Source organism: Triticum aestivum, chromosome 1D (assembly GCF_018294505.1).
Source record: "Triticum aestivum cultivar Chinese Spring chromosome 1D, IWGSC CS RefSeq v2.1, whole genome shotgun sequence".
In the NCBI taxonomy this organism is placed as follows: domain Eukaryota; kingdom Viridiplantae; phylum Streptophyta; class Magnoliopsida; order Poales; family Poaceae; genus Triticum; species Triticum aestivum.
Window position 1 is genome coordinate 11142080 of NC_057796.1, and position 19585 is coordinate 11161664.

At 44.4% G+C, this 19585-nt stretch overlaps 2 protein-coding genes across 3 annotated transcripts; both read left to right on the plus strand.

Annotated features, from left to right (window-relative positions):
• Nucleotides 1-14307: 14307 nt before the first annotated feature.
• Nucleotides 14308-16786, plus strand: LOC123179906 (general transcription and DNA repair factor IIH subunit TFB5). Of its 2 annotated transcripts, XM_044591816.1 has the most exons (4): nucleotides 14308-14493; nucleotides 15459-15525; nucleotides 15624-15825; nucleotides 16567-16786. In XM_044591816.1, exons 2-3 carry the CDS (start codon nucleotides 15491-15493, stop codon nucleotides 15799-15801), a joined length of 213 nt encoding a protein of 70 aa, XP_044447751.1. In that variant the 5' UTR covers nucleotides 14308-14493; nucleotides 15459-15490; the 3' UTR covers nucleotides 15802-15825; nucleotides 16567-16786. The 2 variants fall into 2 exon arrangements, with proteins under 2 accessions (XP_044447751.1, XP_044447750.1); XM_044591815.1 differs by lacking the exon at nucleotides 16567-16786 and having other exon boundaries at nucleotides 15624-16015.
• An 853-nt stretch (nucleotides 16787-17639) lies between these two features.
• LOC123179905 (cysteine protease XCP1) lies at nucleotides 17640-19146 on the plus strand. Its single transcript, XM_044591814.1, has 2 exons — nucleotides 17640-18535; nucleotides 18744-19146. The coding sequence occupies exons 1-2, from the start codon at nucleotides 17702-17704 to the stop codon at nucleotides 18963-18965; spliced, it is 1056 nt and encodes a 351-aa protein (XP_044447749.1). The 5' UTR covers nucleotides 17640-17701; the 3' UTR covers nucleotides 18966-19146.
• The last annotated feature ends 439 nt before the right edge of the window (nucleotides 19147-19585 follow it).

The window sequence follows — 19585 nt, forward strand, 5'->3', positions numbered from 1 at the left end:
TGTGCATGCATACACACACCAGTGTCCAGCCCATGAATTATTATTATTATTATTAGTAGTAGTAGTATTATTAAGCTCTGTATGCATACACACACCAGTGTCCAGCCCATGAATGAATTGAAATAAAATGGAAGGGATTGGTAGTCCACTCCAGCCATGGATGCCAATTATGTATGTATGCGTTCGTCTGTCTCCAGCCAGCTGAGCTGATCCCCCGGAAGACACGCACATTAGTCCCACCTCGCCCAGCGGGGAGCTCATCACCCACCTTATCATCCGCAACCACCACGGCGTCCTCCCCTCCCCCGCGCTATATATCCCTCTCTTCCTCCACCTGCGCCTCCTCTCCTCCGTTTCCTTTTCTTCCCCAGCTCCGGCAGCAGCGACCGAGCTACGGCGGTGAGGCGTGCATGACGGCGTAGTGGTTTCCATTGGCCATGCATACGCAGAGGGTGAGCGGCGAGCAGGCGGGGCCGGCGCTGCCGTGCGAGATCGCGGCGGACGACATGCCGGCGGCGAGGAACGGGCACTACAGGCCGGGCAAGGCGGTGACGGCGTCGGTGTACCGGGCCAAGGTGGCGGGCCACTCGCGGGTGGTGACGGTGTCATGGTCGCGGGACCTGCTGTCGCACGCCTTCGCGGTGGCCATCTCCGGCGCGGACGGCGCGTCGGCGGAGTGCCGGGTGGACCTGCGGCCGTGGCAGTTCTGGCGGCGCGCGGGGTCCCGGCGCGTGGAGCTCGGCGGGGCCACGGTGCGCGTGCTCTGGGACCTGCGCCGCGCGCGCTGGCACGGCGCCGGCGCGGGCCTCCCGGACCCGCGCGGCGGGTACTACGTCGCCGTGGAGGCCGGCGGCGAGGTGGCGCTGGTGCTCGGCGACCTCCGCAAGGCGGCGCTCCGGCGCGCGTCGCCCAGCGCCCCGCCCGCGCTCGCGGCGGTCCCCGTGGCGCGCAGGGAGCACGTGTTCGGCCGGCGGCGGTTCGCGGCCAAGGCGCGGTTCCACGACCAGGGCGCCGTCCACGACGTGGCCATCGACGTCGGCGGCGAGGACGACATGGAGATGGCCATCGCCATCGACGGCGAGGAGGCGGTCGCCGTCAAGCACCTGCAGTGGAAGTTCCGGGGCAACCAGTCGGTCACCTTCGGCCGGGCCAAGGTGGAGGTGTACTGGGACGTGCACGACTGGCTCTTCGCGGGCGCCGCCGGCGGCGCCCGCCCGGCGCTCTTCATCTTCCGGCCCATCGTGCTGTCCAGCGCGTCCGTGGGGGCCTCCACGCCGCTGCTCGCCGGCGTCGACGGCGCCGCGGGCGCCACCGGGTTCTGCCTCTACCTCTACGCCTGGAAGCTCGACTGATCGATCGACAATTTCATTCGATCCATCATAGCCATTGTCCATCCTCATCATCACCATAAAAACAAAAATGTGAAACCAAGATGAGCGCAACGTAGTAGCAACAATTTTCTCCGATTTTGTATTTCTTTTTTTCTTTCTCGCGAAAACGGCATAATTGAATATAATTCTTTCATAGACCACACAAACATAGTGGTTCACTTTACTCATTCTCCTGAAATTTGCATTTGTTGAGCTCAAGCTCAGTGAGTGTGTGAGTTCACAATCTTGGCACTGTCCCATTCTACATGTGTGTAATTAATATGTGTGACACTGTAATTAGTAGCTTGATTAGTTAGGGATTAGGGAGACACTGTGGGGTGGATGGCACATGCGGTGAGAGGGAGAGTGGGATCCAGTGGTGTGGTGTAGCAGCAGCTGTGCATGGACTGACTCATCAGACTGACCGATCAAGAGAGAGAGAGAGAAAAATATTGCCACCGCAAAAGGTGACAGGTTGGATCCACCACCCTAATCTGATCATGCTCATGGACCCAGATGAATTTGATTAAGTCCATTGTTTTCTTGCCAAATTCACGCTATCATTGATCTGGGGTATCCTATGTCTATGTGATGCCGTCTCACCTCTTTCTTCCCTTGACTTGTACTCCCTCCGTTCCAAATTACTCGTCGTGGTTTTTGAACTGAATTCAAAAACCACGAGGAGTAATTTGGAACGGAGGAAGTACACGCAAAAGTAGTACTAGTGATATTAATGTTTAATTATATATTTGTGCAAATATGAGTAATTTGGGAATGTTAAAAAAAATGTGAGCTGGACCAGCATGTAGACCAGCTTAAATATAGTTATTTGACAAAAAAAAACTATATGCTGGCTGATTTGTATTGCACAATGTTTTTTGACAATTAATATGACTTTTTATGTCACGTAATCAACTTGTGTTTTATTGGTGCCTAACTGATGGTCAAATCTGGGCCTGGAAATGTGTGGGCGCCTTTCATGAGAAAGGGAACGGATAAGTGAAAATGTTCAATTTACTCTAACGTGAGAGTTTTGCGGCGAAAACAAACAACATATGATACTTAATGCGCCGCAAGATTGTCATGAGAAATTTGCAAGGTTGTACTATCTTCTTATTTGTCTACATCCATCCACCTATATTATCTCTATGTTGTATGGATGTGTAGGTGAGATGCTAAAAGGCTGTAAGATTCTGTCATGGGAAAACAATGAAGGATGAATAAACAAATGTTCGTCCATTTTGTTCCCTTGCTAGTAGGAGTAGCTTGCATCTGCTGGATAGCTGGTGCCAACCAATCAAAAGATTAGCTTCTCCGTTCAAAGAAAAGATTATATTCCGGTTGGTGCCATTTGTCTTTGAACCGTGTATTCAACAATTGCTGTGAAGGTATGCATATATAAATCGCACTTAATAACACGGAACAAAACAAAAATAAAATGGGAGACCGAAATTCCAACCAAGGCGATGCTTTGTCAAAGATGGCGATGTTTTCAACAGAATAATAATATATGAGAGGTGGGTGAGGACAATTATTTTACATCGACACGAATCCCGAGGCGCAAACTTCCAAAACATAAATAAATTAGCATATGACAGTTTACCTGTCGCTCCCATTGCCCCGGTCAAAATTGTTCCGTAGCTGGTACAATCTTGCTGATTAATCAATCAACACTTGGTGTAGATTATTGACATGACACTCCAGTGGGATCCTGTGTTCCTGCTGATTCCTTATCACTAGTCTTGCTTATACAGTGAACGAAGGCTTCTTAAGCGAAAGATGTTGAACGTCTGGCTTTTGTAAATTAATAATAAACCCCCAAAACTCTAAACGGTTGAAAGATACAAGAATGCTCAATGAATAGCTTACAACACAATGCACACACGACAAGCACACAAACTCAAAGGAAACTAACCGCAACTTGAAAGATGGCATCGCTCTCCGAGCTCGAAGAACACCATAGCATAAGACGGAAACAACACCAAAGGAGCACTAACCACCTTGAGTACAATTTCGTCAACGCTTGCTTCAGGGCATCGAGAAGACATCACGCTCGAAGAGGGACCCAGCCCCCTCGTCCTGGTTCAAAAGACGTTGCTCCGTCAGGCGAAGGAGGCACTCACCCTAGAACTAGAAGAGGCAAGGGTCTCGAAGCCACTAAGGAAGAACAACCACACTCGACCTCCTCACCAAAGTAGGCATACTTCATCAGCTAGGCCGCTACCCATGGATGACCAAGCCAAAAGAGGGTAAAATGCATTGAGAAGAAATTGACAAAGTTCTAGAAAGGTTGATTCGAAGCGAGAATCATTGAGAGCGATTCCTGGTACCCGGATTGACCCAAATACTCAACACCTCCCTGGCGTTGCCATCGCCAGGAAGGGGAATCCTTTCCCCTCCTACCCATGATTGAGGATGCCGACCCACTGGCGAACGAGGCCTAGCACACAAACAAGCACCAAACAGAAGATGTCAGTATAGCACGCAGGGTCACCAGACCTCGACACCAATGCCGCAACCTGAACCACTCTGTTGTTGGATGACTTTCACAATAGTACTACACACCCTCAGCCACCTTTCCCCATACAACGTCTCCAGGGAGGACACGATGTCGAGTGCTACTATCGCTGAATCCAAAATGGATACTAGGTTCTTACCTTAGGATTCGGGGCAGGGTGTGGGAGGAAGGCGACACCCTCAAGTGTCACAACCACATGGTCCTCCGGGGATCTCTCATGTCCCTGATATCACACCGCCAAGCCCCACCTTCATATGATCCGACAATCAAAGGTCACCAGTGGTTATATCTTGTGGGGGATGGGCAAGAGGATGAGAAAGGGAACAAACCTTCAGATCCAACACCGAGGACCAATGATGTAACCCATAGACCACTCACCACTCCCCCCTCCCCCGATGCCTTGCCGCCCGCACGACAGAGGATGCTAGCCGCGCCCCTGGATGCCCCTGCACTGAATCCGTAGCGGATAGTAGGTCCTACTTGGGATTTGGGGGATGGGAAGGGGGTGACGTGGGGGTGGGAGGAGCGCAATACCCGCAAGCGTCATCACTATCGTGGCAAACCGGTGATCTTTTTGTGCCCCAATCTCACACCACCAAGCTCCACCTTCAGCAGATTCAGCGACAAAAGGTCACCAGTGGTTAGACCTGGCGAAGGTGGGCCCGAGGAGGAGAAATGGCACAAACCTTAAGATCCGACACTTGGACCGATGAAGCAGCGCAGAGACCACTTACCGCTCCACACACGTCGGGGACGTTGGGCCATACATGCTCAGACGCTGTCGCCTCTACCCTCCTGAGGCTACCGCCTCGGCACCCAAAGACCCTTTGTTTGAGCAGTGGAGAAGCCTAAACCTCACTGCCACCCTGAGCGGCGGCAGCATGGGCTTTTTCGGTGGCTACCTCTGGCAACAACATGAGGGGAATGGGAGCAGAGAGGGGGTGGTTGCACGATGAAACCCATGTCACCCTCGGGACGCGAGGGCTAAAGTGTTTGTTTGATCACTAGCTAGTGAATGAAACAATTCAGTGTAATAGATCAAGTGTCCACTGCCGCGGTCAAATGTGGGTTGTGTGCATCTTAGCGATGCAGACACCAAACGAGAACGGGCGATCACTTTATCTAAAAGTGCTCCAAGGGAAAAAGGGTCGGAAGGCACTAATCAAGTAAGCACCAGAGTCACAGCACAGACATGCGTGCATATGCATGCACGACTGATCCATCCAATACCTATCTAGTTTAGTTAACTTGAGGTGTGGACTAACCGGCCTAAGCCAAGTAGCTAACCTAGGCCCAAGGAGTGTGAATGAGTGAACGAATGAGCTACTAGCTAGCTTAGTTTGTGGCGATAGATATATGCGTATGTCTTGTGCCCGGGATCAGCGGACAGGGGCCTACGAGAGTGCAACTGCAATAACCATTTTCTTGCATGGCCATGTGCAGCCACCCTGTTTTGCCGCCTCAAATCACAATGATATGTATATATAGCCTTGTCCTCATCCTCTCATACTAGTGAGTACTAGTACGTACGACTGTTGACATGTACGTGTGTGTATTTCGTAGGCGGCATTGACATGTGTGGCTGCTAGCTCCTAGCTCACACGCCACTCTCGTCTTCACGCAACCATACATCTATCGTATGCATGCAACTTCTGGTAGACATAGATGCATTTATTGAATTTAGAGGGGTACATATTTGTACCATACCATTGCATGGTCATGTATCTATATGAATTTGCCCATGGTTATTATATAAACGTGTATATGTGCTTGTATGTCAAGGGAAATGGAGACAAATGATAAAATAAACATGACGTGATGTGCAAAGATTATAAGGGAGAAGTAGCCAAGGAGCACGTAGCTAGCTAGCTGTTTTCCATCAAATAAAGAAAATGGGGTCGTGCTTTTCTTAGTTCGGACCATTAATTTGTCACCAACACGTCGCCCCCTTGCCTTTTTTTTGCATTTCGGGCTCTTGCTTCTTTTGAGCACAAAGCCAGAAAAGTGCTGGTTCTCTTTGTGCGGGGTGACCTGTTTTTGTTGCCCAAAGAGATCTGCTTCGGTCCAAAGCAGGCAATCACTGTAGCCATTGCTCATTTGGTGAAGTGAGCTCCTAACTGGCAGTGCAAGCCTTGGAAGGCATTGCTACTGATTACTTCTCCATTGCTTTATTCATTTGATGAGAGAGAGAGAGAGCTCTGTGGTGCATTGCTTTATTCACTGGGCCTTGGGTCAGACTGGGCTCACTCATGGGCCTTGCGAGCATTAGAGTTTGTTTAACATGTCACAAAAAAGGTTTTTTCAGCTTCCAAAACGAAAATAAGGGCGCTGCGAAACTCCAGAATCTTCTTCTTCCTCCACCCTAAAAAAGTCCACCATCAAAGCATCAACAAAAAAAAAACAAATGTCTCTCCTCACATTTCACTCTTTAAAATGAAAAAAGATATATTATATGTGTATAAGTCCCATGTATTATAGAGATGAGAAATATAGATTTACATGCTAAGACGGGGATATCAGGTTCCCGCCTTAAGCGACAACGAAGGACCCTCGGCCTAAAGGGTCGACGTTCTTGGGCTAGTCCAATAATTTTTTTCTAATTTTTTTCTTCATTGTTTGTTTTTCAAAATTTTCTTATTTTGTATTTATGTTATATTTTTAATTTTTGTTACATTTTTCTTGTCTTATTTTTCAACTAACTTATATTCTTATTTTTATTTTCCCCATTTTCGTCTTTCGGCAATACGTGAGCATTTAGTTCTCTGAAGTACATGGACAACTCCATTTTGAAATACCCACTTCCGGATTTCACATGTGGTCGTTTGGTGCTTGCTGTATTTTTTCCTGCATTTTTTTATTTTGTTTTTCCTTTTCTCTATCAATCAGGGTTGGGTTTCTCCTGTTTTTTTTCTTACCTTTTTAATTTTTAGTTTTTACATTTTTATGTACTATTGTTTTTAATATATGGTAATCGTTTTTGAAGTGTAAACTAAACAAAATTTTCTACCTTCCCGCCTTAAGAGAGAACCAAGGACCCTTGGCCTAAAGGGTCGATGTTCTTGGGCTAGTCAAATAAAATTTCATTTTCTCATTTTTTTCTTCATTGTTTGTTTTCAAAATTTTCTTATTCTGTATTTACGTTATCTTTTTCATTTTTGTTACGTTTTTTTGTCTTATTTTTCAACCAATTTGTATGCTTATTTTTATTTTTCCCTTTTCCTTTTTTTGGCAGTACGTGAGCATTTAGTTCTCTGAAGTACATGGACAATTCCATTTTGAAATACCCGCTTCCGGGGTTCCCGTGTGGTCGTTGTTGGTTCATTGGCTGCTTGCTGTTCTTATTTTTCCCTTTTCTCTTTCAGGGTGGGGTTTCTCCTGTTTTTTCTAAATTTTTCATTTTCATTTTTTATGTACTATAAAATTTCTTGTAATATAGGGTAAGTATTTTTGAAATGTAAACTAATCAATTTTTTAATATATGATGAACTTTGTTCGTATGCAGTGAACTTTTTTCAATGAACGGTGAACTATTTTCTAATACAAATTTTTCTTTAATATTTTACAATTTTTTGGAATAGGTTTTATTTATTTAGATCCTTACAAAATCTAATAGTCAGTTTTTCGGAAAAACTGATTAGAAAAATTAAAAAAAAAGACAAAGGAAAGCTGCGTACACTTGAGAGTGGGCTGGCCCATTAGCAAGGCCTCTTCTTCCTCTTCTTCTTTCAGCTTCCCTCAAAATACAAAAGGTCAAAAAAAAAAAAAGAACATCGGCGCACGCGGCGGCCCAGGTACATCCACGGCGGTCGCTGCCTCCACTCCGACACCGCCGCCGGCTCTCCTTCCGGCGCCCCGTTCTCGCGGCGGCGGCGCCTCGTCCCCAGGTGCGGCCTCCTCTCCGGCACTTATGCTGCGAACCCACTGCCTGCCCACACTGCCCATCAGATTTGTTCCTAGTTCGGTAGATTTGTTCCTAGGCACGCCGTGTATTCTATCCGTGAATCAGATTCTAGTTATGTCCTCCAGACCTGCACCAAGTTTTCAGAGTACTTACGCATCCTGTTCTAGATAAATTTGGAATCTGATGTTGTGTTTATTGGGACATACTGTATGAAATACAGTAGCAGCAATGCTGGAACAGTATCGACGCACAAAACTGAACTTTTCTATACGAGATGAAGTTGAAACTTGTGATTTTAGTGGAGTAACAGGTCGGCGTCAGTGTATTGTTTGGAGCTGTGAAATTTATAATGGTTCTAGATTTCACTTGCTGTCAAAATCTTGTTCAATTCCCAACTTCACCTGATCATGCTCTGTGTTAATTTGGTTTTGGTACTTATAAGCTGACTTTGATGCCATCTTCTGACAATCGGTTACTGGTTCATAAATTTATTCCGGGGATTTGTCATGTGTGAATGATATTACCCCGGTGGAACTTTGCATTTTGTAAGCCCGTGCACTTGAAACCCTGACTTCTTGTATTTTTGCGCGTCTAATCTGTTGCCTTTACCACATAAGTATACGACTCAAATGCTAACACCAGTTTTTTTTTCAAAAAGATAATTAACTCAGCCCCTATCATCTGATGTAAGACATTTGCATCGGGTATGTCGCAACTGTGCCGCACAAACTTTGGGACAAGTATATATATAGTTTCAAGAGAGAATTCCTTATTTGACACTCTCTTAAAATTGTGTTCCTTATTTGGCACTGGAGAAAATTTTCTTCCCTATATGATCTCTAGTCTTCATTTTTTTCCCTATATGACACTCTAGTGCATTTTGTACACGTGAAAAGACCATTTTACCCATATGTATAATGTTACCACAAATATGTACAAGATAATAGTTGTTCCAAAAAAAAATCAGTCGGGTTATCCATATGTGACATCAGATATGCTGGTATTGTCATGCCAGTCGATTTGCTACTGTTCTGGTTAGATTGTATACCTGCAGTAGCATATCTGTGGAAATGATCCATGCTACATTTTTTGTTAAATATGGGAGCACGCCAGCATGCATCACCATGCAGTGCAACACGGGGAGCACCATACGTACCTAGGTGCGTACGTGCAAGGTCACGTAAACATTTGACCACCTCGCCCACACACACCTACTCGTGGACTTGGTCTCCGCCTTGGTTTCTTCCTCTTTTCTCCAATGCTAAGAGCGTCAATGATCAATGTCGATCAAACCATACTGCATGAAACTAGACCCACAGCTGAATACGTTCTAAATACATTGGATGCATGCGCTCAGGCTCAGGAATACAGAATACACACGCATCCCAAAAGAGACCAACGGAGGAGATAACATGTTCAGCTGTGCTCACTCTCATAAACAAAATTTCCCTAATTAGGCTCAATGCTGCATATTTCTGTTCACATTGTGGATTTATGATCAGCTTATCTATGAATATTATTTGAATCTTCACTGAATTCTTTTATGCATGATTTGATATCTAGTAATTCTCTTCGAACTATCGGTTTTGTTTGGCCAACTAGATTTGTTTTTCTTGCAATGGGAGAAGTGCTTAGCTTTGGGTTCAATCTTGCGGTGTCCTTTCCCAGTGACAGCAGGGGCAGCAAGGCATGTATTGTATTGTTGCCATCGAGGATAAAAAGACGGGGTTTTTATCATGTTGCTTGAGTTAATTACTTTACATCATGTCATCTTTCTTAATGCGTTACTCCGTTCTTTATGAACTTAATACTCTAGATACATGCTGGATAGCGGTCAATGTGTGGAGTAATAGTAGTAGATGCAGAATCGTTTCGGTCTACTTGACACGGACGTGATGCCTGTATATTCATGATCATTCCTTAGATATCGTCATAACTTTGCGCTTTGCTATCAATTGCTCAGCAGTAATTTGTTCACCCACCGTAATATTTTCTATCTTGAGAGAAGCCTCTAGTGAAACCTATGGCCCCCGGTTCTATTTTCCATCATATAAGTTTCCAATCTATAATTTTGTAATCTTTTACTTTCCAATCTATAAACCAAAAATACCAAAAATATTTACTTTACCGTTTATCTATATCTCTATCAGATCTCACTTTTGCAAGTAACTGTAAAGGGATTGACAACCCTTTTATCGCGTTGGGTGCAAGTTTTTTGATTGTTTGTGCAGGTATTCGGTGACTTGTGTGTTGTCTCCTACTGGATTGATACCTTGGTTCTCAAACTGAGGGAAATACTTAACTCTACTTTGTTGCATCACTCTTTCCTCTTCAAGGGAAAACCAACGCAAGCTTAAGAAGTAGCACCATGCCATAAATGATAAAAATGTCATGGTCTAATAAGAATGTCAGGCTACAAAATCATAGAAATGCCAAGGTCTAATTAAAATAAAAAAATTGCATGGTACAAAAGATAAAAATGCCACGGTGTCATTATTAAAAATGCCATGGTTTAACAAAAATGATATGCTACAAAATGATAGAAATGCCATGTTCTTAATAAAAACAAATATATGATAACCTAAAAAATGATAAAAAAATTCATGATTTAATTATTACAAATGCCATGGTCTAATAAAACTGGCATGCCACAAAATCATAAAGATACCATGTTATAATTAAAATAAAAAATGGCAGACTACAAATGATAAAAATGCCATGGTCTAAATATTGGAAATGCCATGGTCCAATAAAATTTCATGCTACAAATAAATAAAAATGCCATGATCTAATTAAAATTTAAAAAATGTCAAGCTACAAAATCATAAAAATGCTAGGGTGTAACTATTATTATTACTAGCATGGTCAATTTAATAAAAATGCCATGTTCTAATACAAAATGTCATGCTACCATTGATAAACATGCCATAGTCTAATTAATAGAAATGCCATGCTACAAAAATGATAAAAATGCCACGGTCCAATTTAATAAAAAATGGCATGATAATAATAAAAAAGGTCATGGTCTAATTATTAAAAATGTTTTTGTATCTTTAATGGAAATGCCATGGGCTAATAAAAATGCCATATTACCCATGATAAAAGTGCATTGTCTAATTAATAAAAATGACATGCTACAAATGATAAAAATTTGCCATTGTCTAATTAATAAAAATGCATGCTACATATGATTCAAAAAATGCCATGGTCCGAAATAGATAATATTGCCATGTTGCATATGATAAAAATAGCATAGTCTAATAAATAAATTTGCCATGGTCTTAATGATAAAGATGTCATGTTACCTATGATAACAACGCATGACAAGTTCAGGAACTTGCTATCTAGTGAACACATGGTAACTTTTGCCAAAATAGGAATGTAATGGACACCCAAGCAGAATTAGGGGATTTGTTTCTTTCAAAAAAATATGGCAAAAGTTCTAGGGGCACATGTTCTCTATCAAAAAAAGGACATGTCGTGGTATATACAATACAATTGCCATGTTATCTGCAAAAAAATGTTCCTACAAATTTATTTTTCTATGGGGACACACGTTGAAATGTCATGGAACACGTTGTTAAAAAACAGAAGAAACTGCCATGGAACACATTGTTAAAAAATCCATGGGACACATGTTCAAATGCCACATGACATGTTAAAATGAACAAATTGTCATTCTTATGGATTGCTGAATCTTGACATATATGTACATATGGTTCATGTTTTGCCATATGCTTTACATTTATCTAGCTATATAATTGCCATGTGCCCTAGTACTAACCACATGGAGCTTCTACAGTTGAGTTGTTTCCATTAAAAAATTGTTGTGCCTCTCCTGCATGATGGCATGACAATTTCACCATGAAGTTTGAAATAAAACTTGACCTAGGTTTTCCATGTTCTAATAACACAACAACCCCCCCCCCCCCCCCAATTTACCCTGTCAGCTCAAAACAAAAAATTTCTCAAATTAATCCATACACTACGACAGAAGTAGGACAATGCATAACCACAAACCACTTGGGATCCGAAACTATCTAATGAGAATAGTGACTACAGGAATTGCGAAGAAAATGAACACAGAATGCCATACATTCAGACAAAAAAAATCTTCAAACATGTATCAAAACGAACATGCAAAAATTTCATGGATGAAGATCAAAATAGTGTGGCAACTTCATGAAAACAACACATGTGTCGTAGCTTGCTGCATAACACCAGGGAGCTTTGGGTGCTCCTCTTATTTGGTTCGTTGAAGGGTGAAGAGATGAACGAATCCCACCTACATGACATGATGATTTTACCCAGGTTTGGGCCATTATGAAGCGTAAAACCCTATGTCCTGTATATTAGGGCCCCGCTGCTCCTCCCGTCGAAGGACTTCATTAAATTGACCAATGCAGACCCCGAGGTAATGTGCTCTCACTTCACAGATGTTCTATGGTGTCCAAGTCTTGTACCTTAGGCTCCTATTAGCTTCCCCATAAAAGGATGAGAGTCACCAGTGCTCTTTTCCCGGTTTTGAAATGGCTGAGTCAATATGATACCGTAAAATTTCTTTTATATGGTATTCACACACCAGACATTGGATGTTTATGAAGTAGTAGAAGCCATGATTAAGACGAGAGAACCACACACCAGACATTGGCTGTTTATGAAGATGGAGACGTAGTCACATTATGATTTTATTCATATGGTAGTCACATTATGGGAAATTTGGCACGCTTGGCACAAAGAAATCCATGAAGGAGAGTTCCAGTCGCCTCTTTGAGCACACTTTTTAGTCAAAAACTTCATCTGTGACATTCAGAGCAGCCAACAGAACAAATCACCATCCAAATGGCCTATAACTCTGAATTAATCACATGCTTTTTGGAAAGTGCCTCTAGAGGGTTTTGCAAAGTTTAATGTTGGCAGTGTGGTGTCTAGCAATGGTGGCCATGGAATGGTGGGAGTCATGTGCCACACTGATCGGGGCCAGTTCCTAGGCTCGTCCTCGATCACATTCAAGAACATCACCTATCCTACGGTTTTGGAAGCCGCAGGATGTTGAGAAGCTTTAGCCTTGGCTGATGATTTGATGTTGTGCAAGGTATTCATTGTGTCAGACTATTTGGAAGCAATAAAAGACATCCATGATAGGGGTAGGAGGCCGCTACAGTGCTATTGTTCTAGAGATTTCCCAACGTATGGATGATTTTTAGGTGTGCCAATACACTCTTGAAGGTAGAAGCCCACAACTTGAAGCTAATAGATTAGCAAAACTCTCTATGTCATTAGATTTCAACCGTCATGTCTGGCTGAGAACGCCACATGATCATGTAACTAGCACTTAATATCCCTGAATGAAGTTGCATGATCCCGCAATTTTTTTTTGGCCCATCAACGCTCTTCTTCACCTCCTCACATTGTCCATGTGGGCAGATCCCAACCTGTTGCGCCACAGAACTTGCCTGATTACAACTACACTGCCAAGCCTTGGGCCCTATGTGCGCTGCCTTCATCGCAAGACCACCCGACTCTTAGTTCTGCTCTCACGGCGGTTGTTGCATCCATCCACTCAGACGATGCCGCCCCTCCTTCCCTCTTGTTGTCGACATCCCCCTCCTCCAGGTTCCACCCTGACCGACAGTGTTAGTTCAATATTGATGCTTCGATCTCGTGCCTTGCTAGTCTGTCATGTGGCCTTGTTCCTCTATATTGCCTCGGTAACTAATCGTGGTACACCGTGTCTGGGATGGTTGAAATCAGCGATTCAAATATATGAAATATATTTATTTCACAATATATATGTATATGTGAACTATTTTTCAATAATATATGCTAAAAGTATGTTAAATAAATAAATCTTGATTTTTTTAGGGTTAAAATGCTGCACTTTATTGATTAACGATCAAGTTTACAGGAGTTACAATGGTGCCATACAGGTTAATAAGCCACAAATGGCGACCCTCTGACAAGTGCGAAGCATCTTTAGGTAAATGATCCGCCTCGATATTAAAGGATCGACTCTCATGAGAAAAAGAGCAGGACTCCAACTCTTCCTTAATTGTTATCTCCTTGATGACTGACGACCGCACTATAAGGTCCAGACGCACGCCTGTCGATTTTAGTCACTTCCGATTTTATAGTCGGATGCTACCACCAGTCTTTGTAACATAAGATTTTTGGCTAGGGACAATGCTTCTCGACACGCTAGGGCTTCATTTTTTTTGCGAGAGACACGCTAGGGCTTCGAGTGTAGCCGGGTCTGTCATCCCGGGGAGAACTAGTGCTGAAGCTCTCAATTATTGTCCAGAGTGATCCTAACATACCGCGCTAATGGCACCCTTCTGCTCAAGCTTGCCGATTTTTTTTAGCAAAACTTGGTTGCCTAAAAAAGTTTGTGAAGGTATTGGGCTGGCCCGTATAGCCAGCCTTGAGCCTTGAGCTGGGAGAGTTTCGGCCACATTTGCCAAACTGGGCTTAATTCAAGCCTCTCAAAAGAGATAATTAGCCCAATAGCAGCCCTTCGCTTCCGTCCTCTTCGATCTGGGCACAGGTGTTCCTCCACCAGCTCGGGAATCCCCTTCCACTCGCCACCGCCACCGCCGCCGCCGGCGAGCCACGGACCTTCTCCTCGCCCCCATCCCCTCGCCAACACAGGAAGATTCGCGCCCAGGAGGTTCTCCTCTGACAGCGGTCGCCGCCGCCCCCTCCAGGTGCCGCCCCTGCCCGATGCTCATCCCACATCGACGCCGCGATCCGCCCTATACTCTCCTCTCCCGTAGATCCGTTCCTCTTGACTGGTTTGGATCTTTTCTGGGATAGACTGGCATTTAAGCTACCCTGATTGCTTGATTCTAGTACCAAACACTCTTTGGGGAAGTGGAATTAGAATTGGTCGCCAAGTTCACTTAGACGTCGCTCCGAATCTCACTTCACCCTGCAACCGATCGTTGTTGGCGTAAATTAAGGTTGGAGCTTATAAGCTGCCGTTGACGTCAATCTAATTTTGTTCCCTGATTCAGCAAATCTACTCTGGACGCCCTGATTTTGTAGCTTAGCGTGTGTACCCTGATCTGACAGATATTGCTTAGAACAATTAAACTTTGATGCCTGTGTGGTTTATTTACATGCAATCCACGATTTGCACTCAGTTATCTAGTCTATCCCGCGTTAATTTTATTTGCCTGCCCAATCTGGTAATCTGCTGCCTTCCCCAAATAGTACCGTTTATTCTGACAGATTGTTTAACTCTTTTCTTTTTGCGCGGGGACAGATTGCTTAAATCTGATGTGCCATGTGATGTAATGTAACACATTTGCATCATCTATGCGTTGGTTTATGTTACCCTAAACTCTGGCACATGTTGGATTCTTTTTTCCATTTTAATGGTTCAGTCCAACTGAAGGTGTGGATAGTTGGTATTTGTGTCCAGATAAATAAAGAGAAGAAGCCAGACCAGTCACCATTGTGATTTCGGCATTTCGCTCTTCTTAGTCCATTTATTTTTGCTACTTTTTAACCATGAAAATTCATTGTTTACATGCTGCTGGCTAAATGGTATCTATCACCCATTGCACTGTAGTAACACCATTGTTTACATGCTATGTGTCAGATTGTTTGTAAATGTTTCAGTAACATTACTATTTGAAATGACTTGGTTGTGCTGTTCGCCAAACAGGTAATATTCTACTGCCCTGAGCACATTGAAAGATGGTTAATGCAATCAAGGGGCTGTTCATCTCCTGGTAAGCTCGCAAATCCCAACAGGATCAACCGTTTTGTTCATTATGCCATCACTCTGCAGTTTTACTTGATCCACTGGTTTATCTTTTTTGTTTCCCAGTGATATACCGATGGCTCAGTTCATTGTTAATATGAATGCTTCAATGCCCGCATCGGAGAAGTTCATCGTGCACATTCTTGACCCCACACACATGTTTATCCAGCCTAATATGGGAGATTACATCAAAAGCAAGATGGCGGAGTTCAGAGACCAGAACAGCTACGAGAAACCAACATGAAGGGCCCCCATCCATTACCGCGCGGTTGTAGCTTCAAACTCCAACCAGAGATATCTAAGTTGATTATCGCTATTTAGAATGGCTATAGGCTGAGATTGAACATTATCTCTTTCTTGTGATGTTCTGGAATGACAGTTGTGTAGTATCACAGAGTATTGCATATATGCATCTTCGGAGTAAGCCTTTATCTGATAATATATTTGCTTAACACTTATACTGTGCGGATAATACAGTACCACTTGTTATTCCTCTTTGCAATATGTTCAGTGGACTTACCGGAGCTCTGAATAGAGGAACCAAGTAGGAGCTGCACCAAGATTGCAGATACGAAAATGATCGATCCTATACTAAAATACGAAAAACAACTCCAACATGTAATTGTGTTAGAATTCACAAATATCATGTCTCCAATTTGGCAATTTGTAAGACTGTAGCCTCTGTAGCATTATATTTTTGTTCATCTTATGTTTTTTTTCTGTATATATGTACTCCATTATGCACTAAAGAAGTATGTTCCTGTGGAGCTAAAAGGTGCTACAAAAACTTACATTGACTTTTGTTTGCATCTAGCTTACTTTGAGACAAATAAGTGTGTCACAAAATGGTGTATGCACATGATACAGTATGTTTAACTTGATGCCCCTCTTTTACTCCAAGTAGCAAGTGTGGTCACCAGGAGATAGCATTCCTTTACATCTTCTGAGAAAGGTACACCCTTTTTCTCCAAGGCAGCAAACTACTGATCTGAAACTATCTGGTGAACAGATGTAGAAACCACTGCACCTTGCTATGTTCAGCTAGCCGAGGCAAGAAGCATTAAGAGATACCTACACTAGCGGTTGATTCCTGGCTATGTGGAATGGTTACAGACTGAACAACATGTACTCTAGTGATGTACTGTAATGGTAATTCTGTAGTATCAATGTATTGAATCTTCATGTCCTCTGGTTGACCCTTTACTTGGCAATGAAATTGCCTTATTTTAGCTGGACTGGTATCAAATTGTTACCGTGGTGAGAGTATATCACCATTTCAAATTTATTCCTTCTGTGAACTTCCGACAGTGGTTCTTAGCAGAGGAACCAAGTAGGAGTTGCACTGGAATTATACCAAAATTTCCCTGTATTAAAAAACAAACAACATGAAGTGAGGAATATATACTTGCTTTTTTCTCTGCATCTGGCTTGCTTTGACTTTTGTTTGGTCTGCAAAAGAGAAATGAGCATGTCACAAAATGGTGTATGCACATGGCACAGTATGATGAATTTGATGCCCCTCATTTACTCCAGGTAGCAAGTGTGGCCACCAGTAGGTAACATTCCCTTCCCTCACATCCTCTCAAAAAGGTACACCCTTTTTTTCCCCCAAAGTAAAGCCAACAAGCTACTGTTCTGAAACAATCTGGTGAACAAATACAGAAACCATTGTACCTTGCTATGTTCAGCTAGCTGAGGACAAGAAAAGGACCCATGACAATCTCTTGACACTGATACTCCATCCTCCCATCAGGTTGCATATGCACAGTTTCCTTCTTCAGTTTAGACTTCAGATATATTCACTAAGATTTTTGCTTTGAGTGAGGTTCACAGCCACTACTAAGGTTTCCTCTCGAACTTTTTGCAGGTACCACAGACAGAAAGGGATGCTCTCTCTGCACCCAGCATACACATGCTTGGAAGCCAAGTCTCGCCGTCAGAGATCAAAGCTTAAAGCCTTGGCATGATTTAATTTAAACACTCAATGGCAATGGCAATGGCAGGCGCTGCATCTCTCTTTTCTCCATTTGCCTTTGCTTTGAAGCAATTCAATTGCATCCCCAAACTGAGGCTACAAATACATTGCATGCTCTGTTGCCTCTTCCATCCTGCAACCAACACTTCAATTATTCGAGGTATCGGTCATGGCTTCCAAGCTCTCGGTTGCTGTTCTTCTCCTCTGCGTCGGCGTGTGCATGGCTCGCAACAGCGACTTCTCCATCATCGGGTACTCCGAGGAGGACCTGTCGTCGCACGACAGGCTCATCGAGCTGTTCGAGAAGTGGCTGGCCAAGCACCAGAAGGCGTACGCGAGCTTCGAGGAGAAGCTGCACCGGTTCGAGGTGTTCAAGGACAACCTGAAGCTCATCGACGAGATCAACCGGGAGGTGACCAGCTACTGGCTGGGCCTCAATGAGTTCGCCGACCTCACCCACGACGAGTTCAAGGCCGCCTACCTCGGCCTCAGCCCTCCTCCGGCTCGCCGGAGCAGCAGCCGGAGCTTCAGGTACGAGGACGTGTCTGCCCATGACTTGCCCAAGGAGGTCGACTGGAGGAAGAAGGGCGCGGTGACGGACGTGAAGAACCAGGGGCAGTGCGGCAGCTGCTGGGCCTTCTCGACGGTGGCAGCGGTGGAGGGGATCAACGCGATCGTGACGGGCAACCTGACGGCGTTGTCGGAGCAGGAGCTCATCGACTGCAGCGTCGACGGCAACAGCGGCTGCAACGGCGGCATGATGGACTACGCATTCTCCTACATCGCCTCCAGCGGCGGGCTCCACACCGAGGAGGCCTACCCGTACCTCATGGAGGAAGGCAGCTGCGGCGACGGCAAGAAGAGTGAGTCCGAGGCGGTGTCGATCAGCGGCTACGAGGACGTGCCGGCGAAGGACGAGCAGGCGCTCATCAAGGCACTCGCCCACCAGCCCATCTCCGTTGCCATTGAGGCCTCTGGCAGACACTTCCAGTTCTACAGCGGGGTAAGCAACTAAGCATACATATATTTCTGGCAATGGAAAAAAAGCCTGACATGTCACCGAAATGTGACCCCACATGCATACTCACGTTGGATGACAGTGACATTTTTCAACTTACACCCTTCTACTGGACTAACTTTTGTTCTTAACATTTGCTCTGAACTATGTTTGAAATGACTTGTAATCTGAAACATTTTCCTGGTTCCTGCAGGGGGTTTTCGATGGTCCTTGCGGCGCGCATCTGGATCACGGCGTGGCGGCGGTCGGGTACGGGTCGGACAAGGGCAAGGGCCACGACTACATCATCGTGAAGAACTCGTGGGGCGCCAAGTGGGGCGAGAAGGGGTACATCAGGATGAAGAGGGGCACCGGCAAGGGCGAGGGCCTCTGCGGCATCAACAAGATGGCCTCCTACCCAACCAAGGACAACTGATGATGACCGCCGCTGCCGATGTTCCAGCCTGAGATGCTGCATCCAGCGGATGCATTGAACCATCCTTGAGAGTCGTTGTTCCTCATCTTTGCATTTCCGTTGCCTTTTCTTTTATGTGGTTTTTATTTTGGTTAACACGACGACAATGGATGGAATAAGAAAAAAAATGTTTTCAAGTTTCCTTTGAGATTGCTGAGCTTGTCTCGTTACTGTGTCGAGTGAGGTGTCTGAAAGTTCACATGTAAGTGTGAGTGCAGGTAAGGTTAATGCATGCAATCAAGCTCTGCTCTTCCTCGGAGACACTCCATAATCTTCACACCAAACAGTCATCACAAGACATAACCCCAGTGCCAACAAACAACTAGAAACGCCACATCTAGAAAAATGCAGTGCCAATCAACACCACATCTGTCATCTAGCCCAAGATTTATCATCCAAGGACAACAGTACTTGCAGTTGAACAGCAAAACCTAGCAGCCTGCACCAGATCCATTACACTTCAATCCAATCCTTTTGGTTATTAGACCAACCAAAAAAATCTCTTACTTCGGACTTCAGAAATAGTTTTGTTTGTTAGACCAACCAAAAAAAATCTCTTTCTTCGGAGTTCAGAAATAGAT